Consider the following 23,961-nt stretch of genomic DNA (forward strand, 5'->3'; position numbering starts at 1 on the left):
AAACAACAATGTTCTACAGCAGATACAGGATATTAATCTCTTCTGCTACACATACAGTAGTGCATACACATGGTTTATTTTGCTTTGAGAATAATGATTAGGGCTACTGTATTTACACAGGACCAGTAAGTCAGGACCAGTAAGTTCAAATTCTAATTAGGGACTGTACTCTTGTTATTTTAAAGAGGCGTGCTTTTACTCAAATTGCTTAAGCTGTATAAATATAAGCTAAAATTGGAAATTTACATTTCTTTAAGTTGCTTTAGATGAGCGTTGGACATAAATTAATCAAGAACTTTCAATTATGTTCGTTTAGGACTCCACATGTTAATTCAAAATTCCAGCAAGCATATTTTCCATTCTGGATGTTTTCCTGTTCAATGAAGCCTATAAACTTGATAGCTTTCAGACCAGGTGTCTCATGATAGATGCACAACATGTCAGGTTCAGTGAAATACAATCTATTAATGTTCACAGAAACAACTGAAAGCTTTTCTGACTTAAATGTTAGCTAGAAAAATGCAGATTCAGCCATAGCAGTTAAGAAACAAAAGGCTGAATACAACAAATTATTGCTTTCAATAGTTTCTAGATGTAATGATAAAAGAGTGTTTTAGTAAAGTAAGGCATATTTATCAAAAGCATCAATAGGCTGTAGTGGTTAATGAATTATTGCAGTTTAAACCTTGTTCTGTAACATGGTGTAATTTATCTATATCTGCTAGCAATGTAGAGGCGGTTTTGGAAATGGTTATACTGTATATGTTTATATGTATTATTCAATTCAAATCAAATCAAATCAAATCAAAGTTTATTTATCAAATGCACAACATTATAGCATGCAGCAGTAGTTGCTGGCAATGAAATGTCTCACAAAATCACAAGAATCACAGAATTCATAAAAATCACAAAAACACAAAAATCACATAATTGAGGTTATGAAAATAAGGGTACATAGTAATAGATGTAATAGAAACAGAATAAAACTCAGTATGAGTAGAGCTGCTATGTGTCCATGGTGTATGCAATATATACAAGTAGTGCGGTTATGCTGAATACAGTGAAAACTGTGTGTCCATGTAGCCATTGCAGGTGATTTGCTAAAGGAGCTGCAGGTTGGCTATTTAGCAGTCTTATTGCCTGGAGGTAGAAGCTGTTCCGTAGTCTGTTGGACTTGGACCGAATGCTTTGGTACTGTTTACCGGACGGTAGGAGGGAAAACAGTTTGTGACTGGGATGACTGAGGTCCTTGAGAATGGACCTGGCCTACTTCAGACATCTAGCTGAGTAGATCTCCTGGATGCTTGGTAACTCACAGCTGGTGATAAGCTGCAGTGACTTCACCACCCTCTGCAATACTTTGCGATCCCGTGCGGAGCAGCTCCCATACCAGGCAGTGATGCAACCAGTCAGGATGCTCTCAATAGTGCACCTGTAGAAGTTGGCCTGGATATGTGATGGCATGCCAAACCTCTTTAGCCTACGGAGAAAGGAGAAATAGGCGCTGCTGTGCTGTTTTGACCACGGTGTTGGTGTGGTGGGTCCAGGTTAAGTCCTCTGGGATGTTAACTCCCAGGAATTTAAAACTGCTGACTCTCTCCACTGCAGTCCCACTGATGTAGATAGTTGTGTGATCTCCTCTCTGGTGTTTTCTATAGTCCACAATCATCTCCTTAGTCTTACTGATGTTAAGAGAGAGGGTGTTCTCCTGGCACCATGCTGCCAGGGTTTCAACCTCCTCCCTGTACGCAGACTCTTCACCATCTGTGATCAGGCAGATGACTGTTGTATCGTCCGCAAACTTAATGATGGAGTTTGAGTTATGCCTGGCGACACAATCATGAGTAAATAAGAAGTAGAGGACAGGGCTAAGCACACAGCCTTGGGGGGCTCCAGTGTTTAGAGTCACGGTAGAGGATATGTTGGTGCCCACCCTCACCACCTGCGGACGTTTTGTCAAGAAGTCCAGGATCCAGTTACAGAGGGAGGTGTTCAGTCCCAGGTCCTGGAGCTTGATGACAAGCTTTGAGGGCACTATGGTATTGAATGCTGAGCTGTAATCAATAAACAGCAATTCTAACTATATCTGTCATAAGATATATACAATATATATATACAATAGAACTCTCTGACTTATATAACATTTAAGGATTTTGGATTATATACTGTACCTGGAATGTCTTTGGCTTTAAATCAGTTACTTCGGTAACTGGCTTTTAAAACAGCGTGTCGACCAAAGGGCTCTCTAATAATAATAATAATTTAAATATTGCACTTAAAAAAATGACAAAATACACAATGAGAGGAGCTAGCAGAATTACACCGTTACACTGAGGGTTTGGAATACAATAGGAAAACAAAGTGGCTGACTCAGAACCAGTTAAATAAAAGCCGTTTTAAGGAGAAGGTTTTGATTCTAGAGTTGAAAGAGTTCAGTGGAAGGGATATCCCTAGAAATATCTCTAACATCTTTAGGAATAAAATTGATGAGCTTTGTGGCCCAGCAGGAGAAAGCCCTGTCCCCCATAGAATAAATGAATAAACTTTGGGAACAGACAGGAGATCAGAATTAGATGTACAGTAGAAAGGTTGCAAGGTGGGGTGTAGGATGACTGTACCTCAGACAGGAACTGAAGTCATGCAAAGCCTTAAAGGTGAGTTGACACAAAATCTGACAGAAAGCCAATCTAAGGAATCCAGGGTAGGGGTAATGTGATCACTTACACTATCCTGGTCAGGATTCTGGCTGCCAAATTCTGAACACACTGTAGTTTCTTCAACGTGGACTTAGTTAGCCTAGTGAGAAGGGTATTACAATAACCAATACAACCGAAAACGAAAGTGTTGACCATCCTTTCAGTTTCAGTTAGTGACAACATATTGTAGGACATCATCTGCAGATACTGTATTTCTGAGGTGGAAGAATCATACTTCCATACTACATATTTTACAATACAGTATGTTGCACATGTGGGTCAAGCATCAAGCCTGGATCAAATACTGCGTTCTTCAATTTAAATTAAAACACATGTACAGTATAGTACCATCCACAGACAGTGTTACTGCATTGGCTTTTCATACTTGGCGGGATGTGCAGTCTCGTCACAGATAAAATGAAGGAAATCTTTAGTCATCCATGTTTTTATGTCACAGATACAGCTAGGGAGTGACAGCCACTTCAGTGTCAGGTATAGCGCGGGCATAGATTTGAGTATCACAAGACTTGAATATTGTAAGAGTTGAACCGTTTAAGAGCACTGTCAGAAACTCAAAGAAACTGACAAGAAAGTAAGATATCATGGTTAAAAGTGTTAAAAGCAGCACTAACATCAAAATGAATAAGGTGAGAACAAGAACTAGATTCTGAAGACATGAGAAGATACTACTGTATGTATAGTATATTGATACATGCAGTAAGTTGTATATACAGTAGTAGTATATAAAATATAGTATATAGTAGTACTGTATATATTAGTGTACAGTATCTATTAGTAGTATATAGTAAATAGATACATAGGAGGATTGTATACTGTAGCTGCCATTGCCTTTAGACCAGGTTCAGTCCCAGATCATCCGCACCAGGCAATGTGGTGACTCTGTGGCTAAGGAGCTGCACCTGTGACTCGAAGGTTGCCAGTTCATATCCCATGGCTGGGAGAGGAATCCTACTACTTTGGGTGCCCTAACTAAGTCCCTTAACCCCAACTGCTCCAGGGGTGGACTAAAAATGGCTGACTCTACAGTCTGGCCCCAAGCTTCTCTCCTTGTCAAGGAACAAGTAATAGGTTTATTCCATGCTGAAAAAAAGAAGAAAGAAAACACAACGTTTTGGCCGTGGAGCCTTCATACATCAGAAAGACTACAGAAACCAAAATTATCCTGCAGCTAGGATCACACCTTCCCCCTTCATTTAACAACTACTTTTCTACAAAATTTTCTCCATTCATTGGAAGTTTCATTTCACACCTCTCTACACCTGTTCTGACTTCACACCTCTTGATTGGACTCTCTTTCTGTCCCCTGCTCCCGCCTCTCACTCCTCCTCTCTCACAGCCTTTGTTTTCCCGCTACATTACCTTTGCTTACTGCCTTGTCTTTCTCACACCTGAAGAAGGCTCCACGGTCGAAACGTTGTGTTTTCTTTCTTCTTTTTTTCAGCATGGAATAAACCTATTATTTGTTCCTTTGCAGCCTACGCATGCTGATGCAGCTACCCACCTGAACTTCTCTCCTTGTCTGTGTGTCTCATAGGGAGCAAGCTGGGGTATGTGAAAAAAGACAAATTCCTAATATAAGAAATTGTAAATGGCCAATAAAGTGATCTCACCTCTTACATCTACTTACAGTATTTAATTACCCGGGGGAGTACAATACTACTTTCCTGTCCTGAAAACGTTGCATCTTTCAAAAGACCTTGAAAAAAATACTTCATTGGACCTGGTGGACATAAGTTGATTGATAGCCTTCATGAATTTTATACATTATCAGAGACCTGTAAAATAAACTGTCACTTCCTTTTCTTAAAAAAACTGTCTGAATTATGCTGATATAAGTTTTATTTGAACAATCTGCAACACAGGACTTAATACAACCACAGTCGTGTATTTAGGAAATGTCTCACAAGAACTGAAATTGCAATTCATCAAAAAAGAAAAAAGTTCCCCAATATCTGCATGTTTTATGGAAAGCATATGCAATGAAGAATTTACAAATGAACTGTTGTATAGTTTAAAACTACTTCACTGCTCTTTACTACTGTATACAGTATATGGTAATACAGTAAAACCACAATTGACCTTATTACAAGTTGATAAAGACTGTATTGTACAATCATGATAACAACTTGCTATAGACTGGAGTATTTATAAAATAGTAAATAAAGCTTAAACTTACAAATAAAACTACAGCTTACAATACAAAAACATATATTTAGAACTATTTTAAAATTATAACCTATAACCAAGTTACTATACTATAAACTATAAACAAGTTAATGGAAGAAATAGAGTTTCTCCTGTATTGTAATGTGGAGAGAATTGAGGAAGTCTTACTGTCTTCATTTGTCTTGATATAATTATGATGAAACCTAATTCTGTGGCCACTAAGAAAATGTAGCATGATGAGGCGATCAAACCCTTTCTAACTCTGAAGTAAGTGGCACCACATCAGATACTGTTGAACATAACTGATATTTTCCATAAATGTAATACTGTACATACAGTATACCACTAGTGTTGGTACTGTAAATTCTATGACTCCTCTTTACTGAAATGAATATGGGTAGTGACTTCTGACTTCTTCAACACATCTCTTTTTCACGTTACTAGCTGTCTAATGAGCCCCTTGTACCTTGCTGTTGGGCTTGCAGTTCCTTATGGGAATATTAAAGCATTTTTCCTAAAATTATTTTTGAGTGTTGGTGACACAGTGGTGCATTCACACAGCAGTGCTGGGAAATGGGGTTGATATCTGCTTGGAGTTTGAATGTTCTCCTTGTGTTTGTGTGGGTTTCCTCTGGGTGCTCCAGATTCCTCCCACAGTCCAAAGACATCCTGGTTGGTTAATTGCCTTCTGGGAAAACTGGCCCTGGTATGTGTATGTGTGTGCATTATGATGGACTGGCATCCTGTCCAGGGTGTACTCTGCCTTGTGCCTGTTGGGATAGGCTATGGCTCCCCTGGAATTAGAAGAAGCAGTTAGAAAATGCATTTATTGACCCTTAAGTGGATGGCTGATTTCTTAAAACTAGCTACTGTATGTTTAGAGGTATTTGTGCACTACAATATATGCATAATAGAAGTGTGAGTTCTTACTTCTATGAGATACTTTCACATGAAGACTGGTTAACTTCGAAGAGGAACTGTAAATGCTCTTAAAAGTCATTTTTAGTGTCTTTTATTTTATTTTTATTTTATTCCAGTCAGCTTGTTTGAATGAGTTGGTTTTTGTTGGTTCTATTTTAAGCGCAGACACATACAAGCTGCTTCGTCAGGTCTCTGGCCATGTCGTTGTCCTGGCTGGCCTCTCTTTCATCTCTAGATATGTGGACATTTTTGTAATCGTTGTTGTCAGCACTTTGATCTGGGGGAACAGATTGATGGCATGAAATATGGAGAGTAACTGCACAGATCACCATCCCCTCCAAAAGATTATTCACATAGCCAAAGCAGGGAGAAATGGCAACGAATTATCACTTTGTAATCTGATCTTGTCCAATCTCAGTAGCTCCTTGAGACTGGACCTGTTCAGTATTGGGCCAGGACACCCCCATTAAATCCAAACTGCTGTTATGTGGACTTGGATGACAAGATGCCCCCACAAGATGCTCAGTGGCAAATTCTGTGACTAATGCAAGATTCCCTATATGGCATGTAGATATTAGCAATAACAGAATATTCTTCTTTTAACACTGGTTTCCTCCATGTAACAATGGAAACATGTCATGTTAGCAATTTTGGGTGGTGCTGTGAAAAACCCAGCAGGAACTTGAAACATATTCATGATTCATGACTAAGAAACAATGTACAGGTAGTTACAGTATATCACCATGCTAAATTACACTATACATTATAATGTACACGTTTTTGTAGAATCTGAGTGTAATATTTACAAAGATACAGTAACTATATAATCTAATCAGAGTTACTTAATATAATGAATTGTTGCCATGTGATATTCAATAGCATCAGAACATACTTATCTGGAATTATTACCTCACAGAAGGGTACCTCTCTTCTAATCCACTGTGTAAATTCTAAACAAACCTCTACCGACAAGGGCCAATCAATACTCTTAATTTACCACTGCTTTCCTCCACATAATAATGGCAACATGTCACATTCAAAGTTGTGGATGCTGCTAAAAAAGACCAAGCAGGCACTTAAAACATTATACTCAGATTCTACAGAATGATAATTTTGTGAGTTTATTTATAAATGTGAGAAGTGGTAATATACAGGTGATGGTGACTCTACATTGTATACTACAGAACGTAACCAGCTAATTAATTGAATTCTGAGAAATCAGTTGAATTCTGATGTGTTTGTATATGCCCTGCAATGGACTGGCATTGCTTGCTGGTATTGTCTCCAGCTCCCCCACATCCCTGTATTGGATAAAGTGGTTAGAAAATGGATGGATCATGATGCTTTTCCATTAGAACATAAACGTTGACTTTATATATTTAGATTTGGAGGGTTTTTGTTCTTCTCTTTTTTTTTCTTTGTGATCCTGGCTCTTGTGTCCTGCATATTAATTTCTCTCTGCTATTTCCAGGTATCTTGTAAGAATTTCATACAGTATTCATTATCCATTATCATGGTAATCATCTTCATCTGAACCTGCAAAGGATTACCAATTAAATAAAATACAGTACTTTCTGAATATATTACATATATATATCACATGTGTGTACAGTATCATTTACCACTGGCATTGCTACAGCTATGAAATATCTCTCTCAATTAAACATATCTTTTATGACTTTTTATAATACTGTCACTTTACCGTGTTCATCTAAAGACAAGAATATCTTTCACCAGCATTCATACCAACTGCTATGGCAATGTTTCAGTACAAGATTTTTATAGTGGTACTACACCAGTACACCCAGTAACTGGAAAAGTGACCATCACGGTTCCGTGTGGGCTCATGCCCTCACCCCTCCACTCCATCACTTCGTCCAGCAGCACCTGGACGCAAGCCTGGGTCTCTGGCGTAATGCGACAAGGAACCAGCCAAAAGAGCTAAAGGGGACATCCCTCAACATAGGCAGCAGAGGTGCCTGCTACGTGCAGGGAGGTCGATGACATCACTGTGCCCAAACTAGCTCCACTACGGAAACCTGTCAAAAAATGCTTGAAAATATAGAATTCCATTATTCCATTATGTCCCAATGTGATTGTGATGTTTACTTTGTTCACTATGTCGTAGAAGAGCCAGGAAAGGGGTTCTCATTCACTCAATAAGGCATTTATTCATATTGCGCAACAGGGAAAACAGCAACCACTAGTCTGTGCAGCAAGTGGGAGCTGATTTTCAAAGTAAAATAGAGGAAGGTCCCTTATTTTATACACTTAGCTAATGCAACACCTCAACTGTTTACTTTATTATGGTTGGTTAGTAATACAAAGACAGGCGAGACAGTAATTTTCAGGACAGAGAAGACAGCTACGGGCAGTTTCGCATCCGCCTTTTGCTGCTGGCAGAGACAAACATATTCTTAGAACAGCCTGTACCCTTGACTCGCTGATTGCAATCATACTTTGTTCCAAGAATCCAGCTGCTTTTGCAACACAGCTCTGCCCAGAAACAAAATTTTTAAGGATAGAACACTTTTCTTCAGTAACTTTCTATTACAATTAACATGTACAGTAAGTGATCTGAATAATCACTTCAACCACACTTTTGAAACAAATTTGAAACACTGAGCTGATGTGTTGCAGACACACTCCCAGATGAGCTCTGAGGACACAGGAGCACAGCTCAGCCTCTCAATAACTAATGTGTGTAAACCCCACCTCCTCCAAACTCATCACTATTACAGTGCCATAGGTGTCACGCCCTCTGCAGCCAGAGGGCGCTCGTACTCTGTCCTGTCCCAAGTTTCCTGTGCTTTGCTGTCCTTCCGGTCTCTCTCTCTCTGGGGCTATATATTTCCGGGTCTCTCATTCACCTTCGCTCAGCATTGACGTTCGGATGTCCTGAGACCCGCCTAGCATCCAGGTCGCCCCACGTCCACTGCCTGAGGGCATTGGTTTCTATATGACTCCTGAACTTCTGAGCCCGGGCTAATCCCCTGCTCTCCTGCCTCTCCACGGTTTGTCCCTTATGACATCAGTGACAATAGGCAGCTCACAACTAACACTTTATAAAAAAATTACTCGTGCTTGCAGCAAAAAAAAAACAATGTTTTATTGTCTCCTTGGAATAATCAGGCTTTACTTATTTTAGACAAATAGTTTTAAAAACATTCTATGAATTGATTGTCAGAGAAAGAATAAATTGTGTTTTGTTCAGATTTCAGTTGGGAAATTCAGACATTGGTGAGATCTAAATAACTTAAATGTTTTAGAATAACAAAAAATAGCAAGGTGTAATAATAATAATAATGAAGACTCCCCTCCACCACCCCCAATGTGCCGCACCCACAAAGATGATGAGGCAGCAGCCATAGTGCACCAGTATGCTCACCACACATCAACTATCAGTGGGGAGGAGAGCACAGTGATGAAACCAATTCATAGATGGGGATTATTTGGAGGCTATGATTGGTAAAGGCCAATATGATATTTTTGCCAGAATGCCAGGGTAACACCCCTACTCTTTCTGAGAAACTCCCTGGGATTTTTCATGATCATAGAGAGCCAGGACCTCGGTTTTACAATTCATAATTTTACCGTATGATGTCCCCATCACTATACTGGGACATTAGGACCCACACAACCGCAGGGTGAGCAACTCCTGTTGGCCCCATTAACACCACTACCAGTGGCAACCTTAGTTTTTCCAAGGAGATCTCCCATCCAGGTAGTGACTAGGCTCACATCTGCTTAGCTTCAGTGGGCTTCCAGTTGTGAGCTACAGGGTGATACAGCTGCTGGCAGACTGCTGCCAAGATGTGTGTGTAAGATGTACTGGTGTTGTGTATAGGGTGCAATTCCACCTTGTGCCCTGTGCTTCCAGATAATTTTTAATAATCTTGGATAATCTTGCTGAGACCCTAACAGGAATAAGGAGCTTCTTAATAATGGTTCGATAGATTGTCCCTGGGAATCTCTTCCAACAACAAGCGCGGACAGTTAGTTCCAAACACGCATAACTGTTTTCTAAGAACTGCTACCTCATGAACTCACTCTCTTTCAATTTCCACTTGTGAGACATTGTGCCCTTCAACACAAATCTGGGATGGTGCGTGAGGGGTGTAGTAGGGTAAATCCCTTTTAAAAAGTGAAAACATTTTATATAATAATAATAATAATTGCTTACACTCATATAGCGCTTTTCTGGACACTCCACTCAAAGCACTTTACAGGTAATGGGGACTCCCCTCCACCACCTCCAATGTGCAACATCCACCTGGATGATGCGACGGCAGCCATAGTGCACCAGAACACTCACCACACACCAGCTATCAGTGTTGAGTAATGAAGCCAATTCATAGCTGGGGATTATTAGGAGGCCATGATTGGTAAGGGCCAATTGGAAATTTGGCCAGGACACCCGAGTTACACAAATACTCTTTTCGAGAAACGCCCTGGGATTTTTAATGACCACAGAGAGTCAGGACCTCAGTTTTACGTCTCATCCGAAGGACAGCGCCTGTTTACAGTATAATGTCCCCGTCACTATACTGGGGCATTAGGACCAAAGTAGACTGCAGGGTGAGCACCCCCTGCTGGCCCCACTAACACCTCTTCAAGCAGCAACCTTAGTTTTTCCCAGGAGGTCTCCCATCCAGGTACTGACCAGGCTCACACCTGCGTAGCTTCAGTGGGTTGCCAGTTGTGAGTTGCAGGATGATATGACTGCTGGTGGTTTCCTTTTCTTTTTGCTTTCTATGTTATAACTGCTTATTCCACCTCTTCTCTTTTTCCTGTGCACAAGTTGTTATTTCTTATTTTACCTGACATTGTCTTGGACTTCTTGCAAAGTGTTTCAGTAATTCTCAGATCTGTGAAAAAAAGCCTGCTGAAAAAAATAATCAGAACTTTTCTTACATTTTTAAATGGAAAAGCAAGGCTTTAGTAGAAACAGAAAAGGCATTACAATTTTGTGCAATTACAGAGATTTGTATGACAAACATTGACATTGATCAGCACAGATTTCTTTTGGGTTGTAAGCACTGCAGCCTCATAGCTTAAGTTTTCAGCCTTGACAATCTGTCTGTGTGGAGTTTGCATGTTCGTGTCCCCCCCCCCCCCCCCAGTGCTCTTGTTTCCTCCCCACTCCCAATGGTGTGTTGGCTATGATAATGACTACTGTACCTTCACATTTTTCTTTCCTCTGTGGCCCTGCGATGGATTGGGATCCCCATCTGGGAGAGGACTGAGATGCGCTTCTGGGAATGGAAATGATGGGATTTCACCTCTGTCCATTCATGACTAGCTTCACTGCCATCGACATCACGAGAGACTTTGTGATATTCTCTTCAAACATTAAACGATCACAAAATCTTTTCAGTTTCAATCTCACTTTGTTACATTTCTGACATTGAAATATTGTTATGATTCTGCTTTGTCTAGTATAAGAATGAACTGAGCTGTGACATTTCCACTTCAGGGCCACAAAGTTAAAAAATGAGAAAGGAATAATTCAATGATTGAATTCACCAATACATCAAGTTAAAATATATTTGGTCTTAATACTATTTTATAAATGAAGAACTTTAAAATATTTTTTTAAATTCTGTCATGTTCAGAATGATATCTGAATATTACACTCACTTATTGGGATGAACACAGATAATGATAGTCACAGGATGGACACTGATGTTCCAAATTCATACTGAACACTGACTGAGCTGCTTGTTATTTTCAAATGTGATTTTGAAAACACCGGGCTGTTTTCACACCAGTTATTTGTAGCCTGTAGTTTCTGCCTCTATACTGAAAGGCAGAAAGCGCTAAAATGAAACCAAAAATAAAGCTGCAAATGCATAACAGAGTTTCACACCCATCCCTTTGACCCCAAGTCTTGTTAAAAAGTGACAGTTAGATAAACATGATAGTTTCTAATTTTAGGTAGAAGAGATGAAGCCAGAACAGCTGAGGTGGTTAGGCTCTCTTCTCACAAATCCATGAAATGTCTGAGCTGCAAGACCTATCATTTATTTTCCTGTCTGTCAGCTCTCCACAGTCCTCGTCCTTCACATTGTTCGGCTCCCCAGCATTCCAGTACCTATATTCCAGAAAAGAAAACAATTGTTTCCTGGAGTTTTGGCCTTTCATTTGGGAGGATTTGTTTTTTGCCTGCGAATACTCACATGGTTATGATCTGCACAAGACTGGCTGCTGAGCTGGTTTCAGGGTTAGAGATAGGATTACTTTACTTACTGTATTTCATTACACAGTACTTTGCAACGTACTGTACTGTACTAGCAGACCTTCAAAATCATTCCCCAGATGAAGCAGGAAAAGGCTGCCTTTAACTAGAGAGGAAAGGCTGACAGAAATGAAAAAAAGAGATGTCAGTATGAGGCACATGCTCCGAGTGGCAGACAACTGTCTGGAATGGAGAAGGCTGGGAGCAGAAGTCTAGGAGGAGACAACTATTTAAAAAAAGTGAGAATTCAAATCAGCAGAGAATGCAGCAAGGACAGTCAGGCCCAGCTGATACAGTGTTCAAAGAGTTGGATAAAGGCATTTGTAGGCCAAGCATTAAATACGGTTAATTCTGGCTCAGGGAAAAATACTTAAACAGCCTGCTTAATTCCCTGATTTATTTTGGGATTGAATACCTGATTGAAAGACAGGCTGTCGATGTGAAATGCCACCCCACTTCGTTCGCATGGGACAGGAAGGAGGCTGAGAGCCCGTGTGAATATTCTGGTTGCCAGGGCAACATTGCAATGAGAGCTGCTCCTGGCCTGGGCGTAACAAGTTGTATTGCCAAATTTTGGAGAGCAGAAACAGTTGTTTCTGTTTCAATCAAATACATTTTTATATCAAATTGATCAAAAATTAAAAATTAAAATGAGCCAAACTCATTGTGTGATGTAACCAGAAGAAATAATACTGCAGGACCAGGGGTGAAATTCACTCAGATAGAGGTTGCTTGTTTATTGGGGGTTATTTTTTTCAGCGGGGGTCTGTCAGTACTTACTTGTCACTCATATCCACTAGTCTTCCATCCACCCATTTCCAGCTCCCTTCAGTGTTACGGTCACTCAACCCCACCCAGTGGTTGGAAGACAGTTTTTGTCTTAGATATATCTGGGGAGCAATGATGAAAGATGTGATAAACCCATCTGAGCTTATTAGATACAGAATACTTGTCACGACCACCAGCCAGCGGAGATCAACACGTAAGCGAGCCAATCAGGACCAGCAGCGGATTACTACTAACAAGCGCCGCCGCACGAGTTAACACACCTGCAATTGCTCTACCGTGCGGCACGCCGGGTTATTTATACCATTCGTACCTGATTCCCGTTGCTCGGTATTGAGTTCTCTACTTGTTGCTCAGCCTAGCGTTCTTACCCCTCTTTTGCCTTCTTGGATATCTGCCTGCACCTTTTGCCTTCCGACTTCGGATCTCGTCTCGCCCCTTGGATTGTTTGCTATCATTGCCTGTTTTGGATTTGACCCTGTAGCTCTTTTCGACTACGATTCTGTCTCACGTTTTGGATTGTTCGCCACCAGTGCCTTTACCGGATCTCGACTTACCTTCGCCTTCGGACTACGACTCAGCTCCTGGATCTGCTCGGTACGTTTACTTACCTCCCTGCGACTCCTGCATCTGCATCGGATCCTTTTCACCTCTACAGAGCATCGTTACAGAATACCGAGCCCGATTATGGATCCCGCAGACGCACAGACCCTTCGTTCCCTTCTCCCGCAGCAATCCCAAACCATCGCCCAGCTTCAATCTTCTCTCCAACTGCTCACTAACCAAGTCGCCTGGCTTTTTTCTTCCCCTGTTTCGCCGGCTCCCGCACCGATTCCTACAACGACTTTTTTACAAACACCTGCTCCAACCACCGCGGCCCCGCCCACCACTCCCTCAACTTTACCATTTGTACTCCCGGAGAAGTATGACGGCAATCCTGCAGGCTGCAGGGGCTTTATTGCCCAGTGCTCCCTGGCTTTTCAGCTGCAGCCTGAGCGTTTTTCTACTTCTCGACAGAGGATCGGATTTGCACTTTCCTTGCTCACAGGCAAAGCATTGGATTGGGCTGCAGTATTGCTTGCTAGAGGAGATCAGCTGTTCTCTGACTTTCAGCTTTTTGCTGACCGTCTCCAGGCGCGTTTTTCTCAAAGCAACCCGGATTTGACTTGCCTTCGGCTTTCCTCTCTTCGCCAGGGCGACAGACCACTGCAAGACTATGTGGCTGAATTCCAAGCCCTCGCCACGGAGTCTGCCTGGAACCCGGAAGCTTTGGTTTGCCTCTTCGCTAAGGGTCTCTCGGAGGATCTAAAGGACCACCTGGTGCTCATGTCCTTACCAACCTGGTCTCTAGAGGCGGCTATCGCTGCGGTAGTTGAATTGGACACTCGCATTCGGCTGCGGAGAGCGGAGAGACACCCAGGAAGCAGACCTGTGCGCCCCATGGGTCCTCCCCTTGTGGCGCCCACCCTGCCACATGCACCCCTGTCCTTGGAGGAAAAGGAAAGGCGCCGTCAGGAGGGGCTGTGTCTGTACTGCTCTGCGTCAGGTCACCTGCTCGCTACTTGTCCTTTGAGACCCCCACATCCACCTCGAGCTCCCCCACTGCCTACTGTTAGTGTCAGTAGTGCTGTTTTTTCGCAATCCTCTTCAGGGCCTTTATTCCCAGCTGAGATTTCCTGGATGGACACGCACCTTCCCCTTTCGGTTTTGGTGGATTCAGGGGCAGCTGGGAATTTTATGGATGCCTCTTTTGCTAAGAAGTGGGATATTCCTCTTGCTCCGCTTTCACCCCCTATCTGCATTCAAACGTTGGATGGGTCACCGATCGCTCCTGGACGTATTTCCTGGCAGACCATTCCCCTATCCCCTACTGTTGGTGCCACTCACGTGGAGGACATTTCACTCCTTCTTCTGGACTCCCCTGCTTACCCTGTGATCCTGGGCCTTCCCTGGCTCAAAAAGCATGATCCCCACATCTCCTGGGCCAAGAATGAGATCATTGCCTGGAGCCATGCCTGTCGTGACAACTGTTGTCGTCCTCCACTGAAGGTGGCTGCTTCAGTAAACCTCTTGGAAGAACACTCTATTATTCCCCCTCAATATGCACATTTGAAGCAAGCCTTTGACAAACAGAAAGCTCTATCGCTCCCCCCTCACCGCACCTATGACTGTGCAATAGATTTGCTTCCAGGAGCACTCCCACCCAAAGGACGGATCTACCCGCTCACTCAGACAGAGAATGAAGCCCTGCAGGACTATATCAAGGAGGCCCTGAATTCTGGTTTTATTCGTCCCTCCTCGTCCCCAGCCTGTGCTGGGTTCTTCTTCATAGGGAAGAAGGACGGCTCCTTGAGGCCGTGTATTGATTACAGAGGCCTGAACTCCATTACAGTCAAACATCCCTACCCCTTGCCTTTAATCCCAGCCGCTCTGGAGTCCCTACGTGGAGCCTCCATTTTCTCAAAACTAGATCTACGGGGGGCTTATAATTTAATCAGGATCCGTGAAGGGGATGAGTGGAAGACGGCCTTTATGACCACGCACGGCCACTATGAATATCAGGTGATGCCTTTTGGCTCGCTTACGTGTTGATCTCCGCTGGCTGGTGGTCGTGACATACTGCCTGTAACTGTAAACCTCACAACTGTACCTCTGAACTCATCGAGGGTATCCTAGTTGTTGGATCCACTAAACCTTTTTTAGTAAATGTACAACTGTGTTCATTTTGATGAAAAGTTAAAACAGAACATTAAAGGCAGCACTGGGAGAAAGGGAGTAAAAACTTAAACATCTTGATCTTTGTTCTTGATTCCAAACTCTTGATGAGTCTTGACTTGCTTTGTGCTAAAAATGTATATTTTCTCAGTTTCTAACAGTTTGTGTTTAGTGGCACTTGATTTGCAAGAAGTGACAGTAGACTTTTTATACAGGAAATCATACAGTATATCCTTTTTGCTAAATTTTATGTTCTGTAATAATAAAATATTAAAACCTTTGCCTAAAATGTTTCTACATTTTCCCAAGCAAACCCACCACTGTATCAGAATAAAAACATCCACAGATTCTCCTCCACACTGTGCTTAGCTAGAACTAAGCTGCCCCCTAGTTGAAAACAAATGGAGATCTCTGTTGTCCTCTTCTTTCCTCATTCATTTCAGCCTCAGTCAGTCATTTTCATTTTCAATCCATCATCCAGTCTTCTACCAACAGTCCTTCAAAGCTCTTCTCTAACTTGTCTTCCCTTCTCAAAACTCTTTCCCTTTCCAATATCGGACTTTTTGTAACTTCTTTTTCTGCTCCAAAACTTTACACACAAGTTATTCGACTTCATCTCCTCCCTCACCCCTCACCTCTAGCTTTACTGGCTATTGGAAATGCAATCTAGCCATTCATCACTCTATAAGAACTATTTCTGTAAATGAATGCAACTAAGTGTGATTTAAACTCAATATCAGGGATAGAAGGAAAGAAGGCATCTCAGTCTCACCAGCTCATCTACATTGTTGATAATGGCAAGGCTAGAAGCCTGGTTGACACAGTACTCTTGAGCTCTACTCCAGTTTCTTGATTCCTTTGAATAATAGTAACAACTTCCACTGAACAGGATCCAGTCACAGGGGCACACTTTTATACATTCTAATGACAAAAAAAGAAGCGATATTTTTGTTCTCTGTTGTTGTTGACATTTTTGCTTTTTCAGCATAATAGCAGTTTCACCTATTTCATTAAAAAAGGTAAGTTTTATAAGGTTGGTTTTTCCAAGATTCATTTGACCTAAAACAGAATAACATGTGAAACCAAAGAATCAAAGGACCATGGTACTGTACAGTACAGTACTGTACATCAGACAGTACTGATGAAATTTGAGGATTCAAACAATTGGCACTCAACTTCTGCATACTAGACTGATTACTTTCTTAAGAAGAACTCTCTTCAGCATGTTGTTGCTATGATTGATTAATCGTTTGAATGAATAGTTTGAATCTAATTTCTGCCTGCAGCAAATTGGCATGGACATTAACACTACAGCCTTCCAGCTCCATGGGATTGAGTCCAGCCTCAGGTATCTGTATGAAGTTTGTATGATTTTCCCAAACAGGTTTTTCTGGTTTATGATATGGCTTGATGTTTTTACTAATCTTTTTAGCAGTGGAAAATTTAACTATAACTAATTTATAATGTTATTATTGAATTTAACTGACAATTTCTTGCAATAAAATGTAGAATATTGTTTTACCAAATCCTACAAATGCATTACACAAACCTGTATGATTTTTGCTGCAAATCAATAATTTCTTGGAAATGCAGGTAAAACCATATATTCCCAGAGGCCGAGCATTCTCTTTTTGACCAGGTTAAAACAACAAGCTTAAAGGATGAGACACTCCTGTCTGACCTAATGTGTAATACTGTGTGTAATGTACTGTATCATCTGTTCTGAACTACCGTAGAATCAAAGTACTGACCTTGAGCTTGGAGCTGGGAAGATGAACTGTTCAGGCTGGATGACAGCTGAAACACTGAAAAAAACATAAACTCCATGTTCTGTAGTGCGCAGTACAAAGCAAAAAAAAAATATTTCCAATGTTAGCCTAATCTTGTTTAAATAACTACAGTACACTGACTATATGATTTTGGAATTGGATTGTCAGATGCTCAAAATGAGTGCAATTCAAGAAAACAATAATGTATTATTCTTATTTACTTACTGTATTTACTTATTCTTATTTACTGTCTGTCTGTATTATCTGTCGCTTTACAGAGTCCACACATTTTAGTGGCCAGCACAGCAAAAAAAGAGACCATATATGCATTGCCATTCTAATGTCGTATAAATGACTACAGTATATGATTTTAGAATTGCTTCACACCCTAAGAAGGCTCCACAGCCGACATGTTGTGTCTATCATCTTTTCCTTTCACCATGGAATAAACCTTTACCTGTTCCATTGCAGCCTACGCATATTGATGCAACTTCCCACACAAACATCTTCAATAATGGGCTATTTCTTATTTATCTTTCACTTTAAAGGGTACGTGGTCTATATTTTCCACTACAATAATAAAGAGAATGTATTTGCATTGCATTGCATCCTAATTTTATTTAAACAAAGGAAGCTGACTTTATGATTTTTACTGAACTCATTTAAAACAACCAAGTAGCCCAAACAAAAAGAAATGTATAAATGCAGACATTCCACATAATGCAAAGACAACTGAGAGCTGTTGAGGAAAAGGAAGTTATACAGTATGTGAAACTGTTTTGACATATTTTATACAGTATATTTTATACAGAAAAATATTTTATTTTCACACCTCTCTACACCTATCCTGACTTCACACCTCCTGATTGGCCTCTCTTTTTGTTTCCTGCTCCTGCCTCTCGCTCCTCCTCTCTCCCAGATTTGTTCTCCCGCTTCATTACTTTTGTTTACTGCCTGTCTTTCTCACGCCTGAAGAAGGCTCCACGGCCGAAACATTGTATTTTCTTTCTTCTCTTTTCAGCATGGAGTAAACCTATTACTTGTTCCTTATTTTATACAGTATATACAATATCTTGTGTGTGGTTTTGCAAAAGATTTAGCTTCAGTTTCAAAAATGGATTAAAATGCAAATGCAGTCAAATTTTATTTTCAGAAAACATTTACATGTTTCCTATCGGAATAGTATTTGCATTGTCATCCTAATTTTATTTAAATAAAGGAAGTTGACTTTATGATTTGGACAAAGTTTCACTGAACTCATTTAAAACAACCAAGTAGCCCAAACAAAAATAAATCTATAAATGCAGACATTCCACATAATACAAAGACTAAGACAGAAATATAAATAGAAATGCAGTGATGCCACTAGTGAGGACACATTCTATGGTGTTGCTGTAAAAGTTCATGAGAAACTGGAGGAACTGCCCCATACTGCATTTCTTTAAGCACTTAAAGTGCAGGTGCTGTTGTGCCTTTTTCAGACTGGCTAATGAGTCTATGCAACAGTTACTGAGTCTAATGCAATAAGCCTCTGGTAATCTGAAAGCTAGTTTCAAGTGGCTTACTTGAAATGTGCACTAATTTAGCCCAGGCCTGTAAATTGCGGCTAACACATCAATTTGGTATATGTTTGAATACTTTGTGTCAGCACTGCAAGCACAAACACCCCCCCTCCCCCCCATTCACAAATATTGCTCATTGACCCAGCTTGTTTTATTCTCAGGCTTTGGATTCCTGCAGAAACTTTGAAGATAAATAAACCACTAGTTAAAGAGTGAAACAGTTTTGTTTCTTTGGTGCTTGAACTTGAATAGAAGTGAAACAGTTATAAGGAGAGTTGGGGAAAGACTGTGGAAAGAGAGGCACTGAGCGCTGTTGAAGTAAAGGAAGTTTTACAGTATGCAAAACTGTTTTGACACATGTTTTGACATATTTTATACAGTATATACAATATCTTGTGTTTGGTTTTGCAAAAGATTTAGCTTAAGTTTCAAAAATGGATTAAAATACAAATGCAGTCAAATTTTATTTTCAGAAAACATTTACCTTTTCTGCAAAATATTTATAACATATGGAAAATGCATTGGCTCTTCTCGATAATAAAATGTAATGTAATGTAATTACAGAAATAATGGGTCCTACAGACAGGAATTATGCTTGTAACCCTGATCTTACTGTTCTCCTTCAAGGTGATGTGACTCATTCGGAGGTGCTGAATCTCTTCTGTCAGTGCAGAATCTGAAAGAGAGAAACAAGTCCAGATCAAGAGCAGAATTAAAATTTCTGATCTGCTGTGACAGAGACAATGGACTGTCATGAGCAAAGGTGAAGTTCCCACATTCACAAATTGATTTATTTTCATGGTTTCCTATCAGAATGGCCCTTGGCTATTAGAATCTGCAATAAAGTGGTTTCTCTGGATTTATATGTATACAGTAGGTTCAAGACATTGCCAAACATCCATTTTCTAACTCCTTTTCAAATACAGGATCGTGGAAGAGCTGGATCTTATCAGGGCAAGTGATGGGTGCAAGGCGGGTTACACCCTGGATGAGACTCTTTGGACTGTGGGCAGAAACAAGAGCACCCAGAAACAGAGGAAACCCATAAGAACATAGAAAACACAGCAGCAAAATGGCACTGTAGAAATTGAAGCCAGGACCCTAGTGCTAATCACTATGCCACTACACACTCCACAATATCAAACAGTTATTTATACTAACTTAATTAATCTATATATAATACATAGTACGTAATATACATATTATACATAATATATACTGTATATATATAAATCACACTAAGAAACCTTTGTCCAAGTCAAATTGAAGAGTTCCTTCAAACATTTTAAAAACATGTTTTTTTTTCTTTTGCAAAATAGGAACACATGAATTGTTAAATAAAATGGTTCATTCAACCCTAATTCTCTGCCATATTGAGGACTTACACTTTATGAAGACAACTGTGATGAAGCCTACCCAACCCAGAGTGACCATCAACAGCAGGACATACAGCAGAATGATGGAAAAAGCAGCAGCTGGAGGAGTAAAAGGAGTAGAAGACCTATTTACAATCCAGTAGGTTACTTTTTATATTTGCCTCTGTGAACATTCTAACTTTGGGGGAAGTTAAATTTCTTCTCTCTTTTTTTTTAGAAAATTTAGGAAGTCTTATGTTACTTATAAAGCAACAAATAGCCTGGGTTTTCAGGAAGAAAAAAAAGACTGATAATATCTAAAATAATGTTGATTTGGGCCCAATCTTTTGTGAAATATTTCCTTTGAAATGGTTCCCTTTAATTATGCACTTTAATATATTGCACTTGTGACTGTCACAGTTCAGCAGTTCTTGTGCCCTCCACCTCTCCACGCCACCGATTCGTCCTGCAACACCTGGGGCGCGAACCCAGGTCTCCGGCATAACGCAACAGGGGACCAGCCCCCAGCTAAAGGAGACCTCCCTCAGCCCAGGTAGCTGAGGTCCCTGCTACGCGCAGGGAGGGCAATGACGTCACCGTGTCCAAACTACCTCGCTACACACTTTTCATCCTGAACAACCACAAAAACTTTAAACTTAAGCATAACATTACTCTGGAAAGTGGCTCGAGATAAATAGTTAATGCAGTACTTTGCTAAAATATAATAATGATAAAAGGAGATTAATATAAAGGAGATATTGTACTTATATTTTGGCATTAATTAACCTGGCTGATGAAATGACAGCGCCTTGACAAAAGCCATCACTTGTGAGGAAAGGATGTAAAAAAGATGCGCACAGAGTTACAAATTGACCTCCTGAACTTCTGTTAAACAGCGCCATGAAGGTAGCTGTTTAAAAATACCTGACACATCACCAGATTGTATTTGGCAGTCGGCGTCTTGGCCGTACTTGTGCTAGATTTCAGCTCTTCTGTTCCTTTCTCTGAGTTGTCCTGCCTTCTCCTCTCTGGGGTTTGGCTGGTCTCCTTCATTTCTAGGGTATGTTCAATGTTTTCATAGTCTGCATCACTCTCATCATCTTCATCACACCACTGATGCCCTGCAGATACATATATCTCTAACCACTAAAATCAATTAAAACAGTTCTGTCAGGCATGGTCTTGAAGTGCCCAAACTTGTAACATCTGAGCTCATTGGGTCATTATTTAGATAATGTTTTTATTGTGATCATCGTGATAACACTCAACAAAAGTTACTTGATATATAATCAAGTACTGTAGATCTAAATCCTACGTGGAACATTATTTTATGGTGCTGTATGGAAAAATGCTATTGTTTGATTTGGAAAATATGAAGTAATTTTTTAACTTAAGCAAAAATGCATTAATTCAATGCATGATTTACTCACTCATAGAAAAATATGAAAGGCATTTTGTTTCTTACAAAGGATGAATTTCTTCCTTTGTGTTTAAGTTGGTTATATTTTCATCCTATAGTTATGCACATGGATAAGATTTGTGTAATAATGTGGAATACCATGCCACTACATAGGAGAGGTAAAAGTTAATGAAAAGCGTACAATAGATAATTAATAACACAATAAACATAAATAGTACAAAAAGCTAGATAATTGAGGCTTGTGTTGTATTTTGAAACCACGGACAAACAGAATACTTCTAATGGTATTTAAAAGAAGAATGTCTCATTGTCAAACAAATGCAGAATAATCAACAGTCTTTAATGATGGTACAGACAGTTGGATTTTTCTCTACCAACATACTGTAAAATACAGATACAGTACAGTACATGTGCAGGCAACAACCATGTTTAAGAACAAGAAAAAAAACATCTGTGTTCTTGAAGAAATCCTCTAGGACCACCTGTTGAGAGAGAATAAGGTACTGTATACCTGATGGCTCTGGTGTTTTCCCAGCCTTAAATTGTTTCTGATCCTCCACATGATGAAAATCATTATTCTCATAGATATCTGCCATCTTGTTGGTCAGTAGAGCAGATGCGTCTCTTTGCACAGTTGGGCTGAAATGGTAACTTATCACAGCATTTACAATATGAGTGGTTTTAAAGAGGAAATATGTGGTAAAGTAGTTTGATGTGCCACAGGAAATAACAAATGAGAGTCCTATGGCCGTCAGTTCATAATCAACAGAAGTTCCTCTCTAGGATCTTTTTTAATTCTCACCTAAAATAGTTTGATGCTCAGCAAAAGAAGCTCACCATTCTTTTTTGAACATGACAGAAGTTCTTTGCCTTGTGCATTAGATTTTGTAGGTTTTAATTAGTGATACATTTTATCATAATGCTATGCACCATGGATGAAAGTGCTCACGAAGTCAAAATTATCAACAGATATGGGGCTCAATTTGTGTACATGTATCTGCATTCTTTGACTGGGAGCTTAAATAGAGACCATAAAACTTCTACAGGATTTTGACAAAATCTTCATTTATCAGTCTTCTATTCTCTCTAGGTCATCATCACATAACCCCAATAGAGAAATTCTGGTAGCTACATTACTGTTTTATAGACTGATCTTGTAAGGTCTCAGAAGTTCAGCAAGGCTGGGAATTATGAGTACTGGAATGGGAACCCATCAAGACATCCAGTTTGCTGCTGCAAGTGTTGTTGGTGGAGCTCTTCCTCCTGCATCACAATGTGCAATGGCCCAGGATTGAGGTACAATCCTTCAGAAGAGATGTTTAAGTCAAGACTGTGTTTATGTTTTTGGTGTTTTCTTAATGTCTTTGTATTGGGGCATACATGCAAATAAGTATTTCAATGCACTTTACGTGTATATGACAATAAACTGAATTGATGTAAAATGTTAATTGTGCCAGTTTGTACATGTAATTTTTGTTACTTAAAAAAGAAAAAAAATACTGGATTAGAACAAATACATTATCTGTCATCATGCTTTAAGGGTGCTAAGAATATGATAATACAAAGTGAGCTTAAATTTGATTGTCATGCTCTGTAGCTCTTTAGTGCTGTAGCTACTGTATGTCACATTGAAACAGTAGGTAAAGTAAGATACAATCTGCATATGACTCCCTCCTCCGAATGAGACATGAAACCATAGCAAGGCCTGACCCCAACAATGCTATTCCCAATTTAATACAGCTCGTTGGACTGGAGCCACTGGGGTCAAATATCTTGCTCAATGTACAACAGCAGGACCAAAAGTCCAAAGCCCAGATTTTATTTCATTTACCCAGTAGACAAAAAAGCCAACAGCTAATCATGTTTCTCAAGTAACAGAGATTCTTAGCCTTTAGGTGATTCTGTAACACACTTACATGCTTGTAATATCTGTGTAAAGCTCTTGAAGACACACGTCAGTTTGGTATCTTTTACTGTACTTCAGAGACTGAGGGAGCTACAGGCAAAGCTCATGAGAATGCAACTACTGTACAGCAGAGTATTGGATTAAGATTGTTACAGTGGTACTAGACTAGTACCCCCAGGAACTGGAATTCTGTTAGAAAAACCTAGAAAATTTCAGTAAACAACCAGAATATTCTTCTGTGTTCCAAGGTGATTGTGATTTTTTCATGTTTCTATAGCATAGAATTACACTTTATATTCACTTCAGAGTTTGACTCACTCTCAGATCAGCTCTGAGGACACAGGAACACAATAGCTACTGTCTATAAACTCCTCCAAACCCATCACTACTGTATCATAATGCCATG

At 40.0% G+C, this 23,961-nt stretch overlaps 1 protein-coding gene across 1 annotated transcript; it reads right to left on the reverse strand.

Annotated features, from left to right (window-relative positions):
• Nucleotides 1-10,709: 10,709 nt before the first annotated feature.
• Nucleotides 10,710-22,289, reverse strand: LOC148650169 (C-type lectin domain family 17, member A-like). Its single transcript, XM_088603721.1, has 8 exons — nt 22,161-22,289; nt 21,201-21,350; nt 20,260-20,349; nt 19,488-19,550; nt 17,295-17,348; nt 16,316-16,464; nt 12,823-12,932; nt 10,710-11,898 (listed from the first exon to the last, which is right to left on the reverse strand). Exons 1-8 carry the CDS (start codon nt 22,243-22,245, stop codon nt 11,775-11,777), a joined length of 825 nt encoding a protein of 274 aa, XP_088459847.1. The 5' UTR covers nt 22,246-22,289; the 3' UTR covers nt 10,710-11,774.
• Between the last annotated feature and the right edge of the window lie 1,672 nt (nt 22,290-23,961).

Source organism: Lepisosteus platostomus, chromosome 13 (assembly GCF_059453375.1).
Source record: "Lepisosteus platostomus isolate fLepPlt1 chromosome 13, fLepPlt1.hap1, whole genome shotgun sequence".
NCBI classification, from domain to species: Eukaryota; Metazoa; Chordata; class Actinopteri; order Semionotiformes; family Lepisosteidae; genus Lepisosteus; species Lepisosteus platostomus.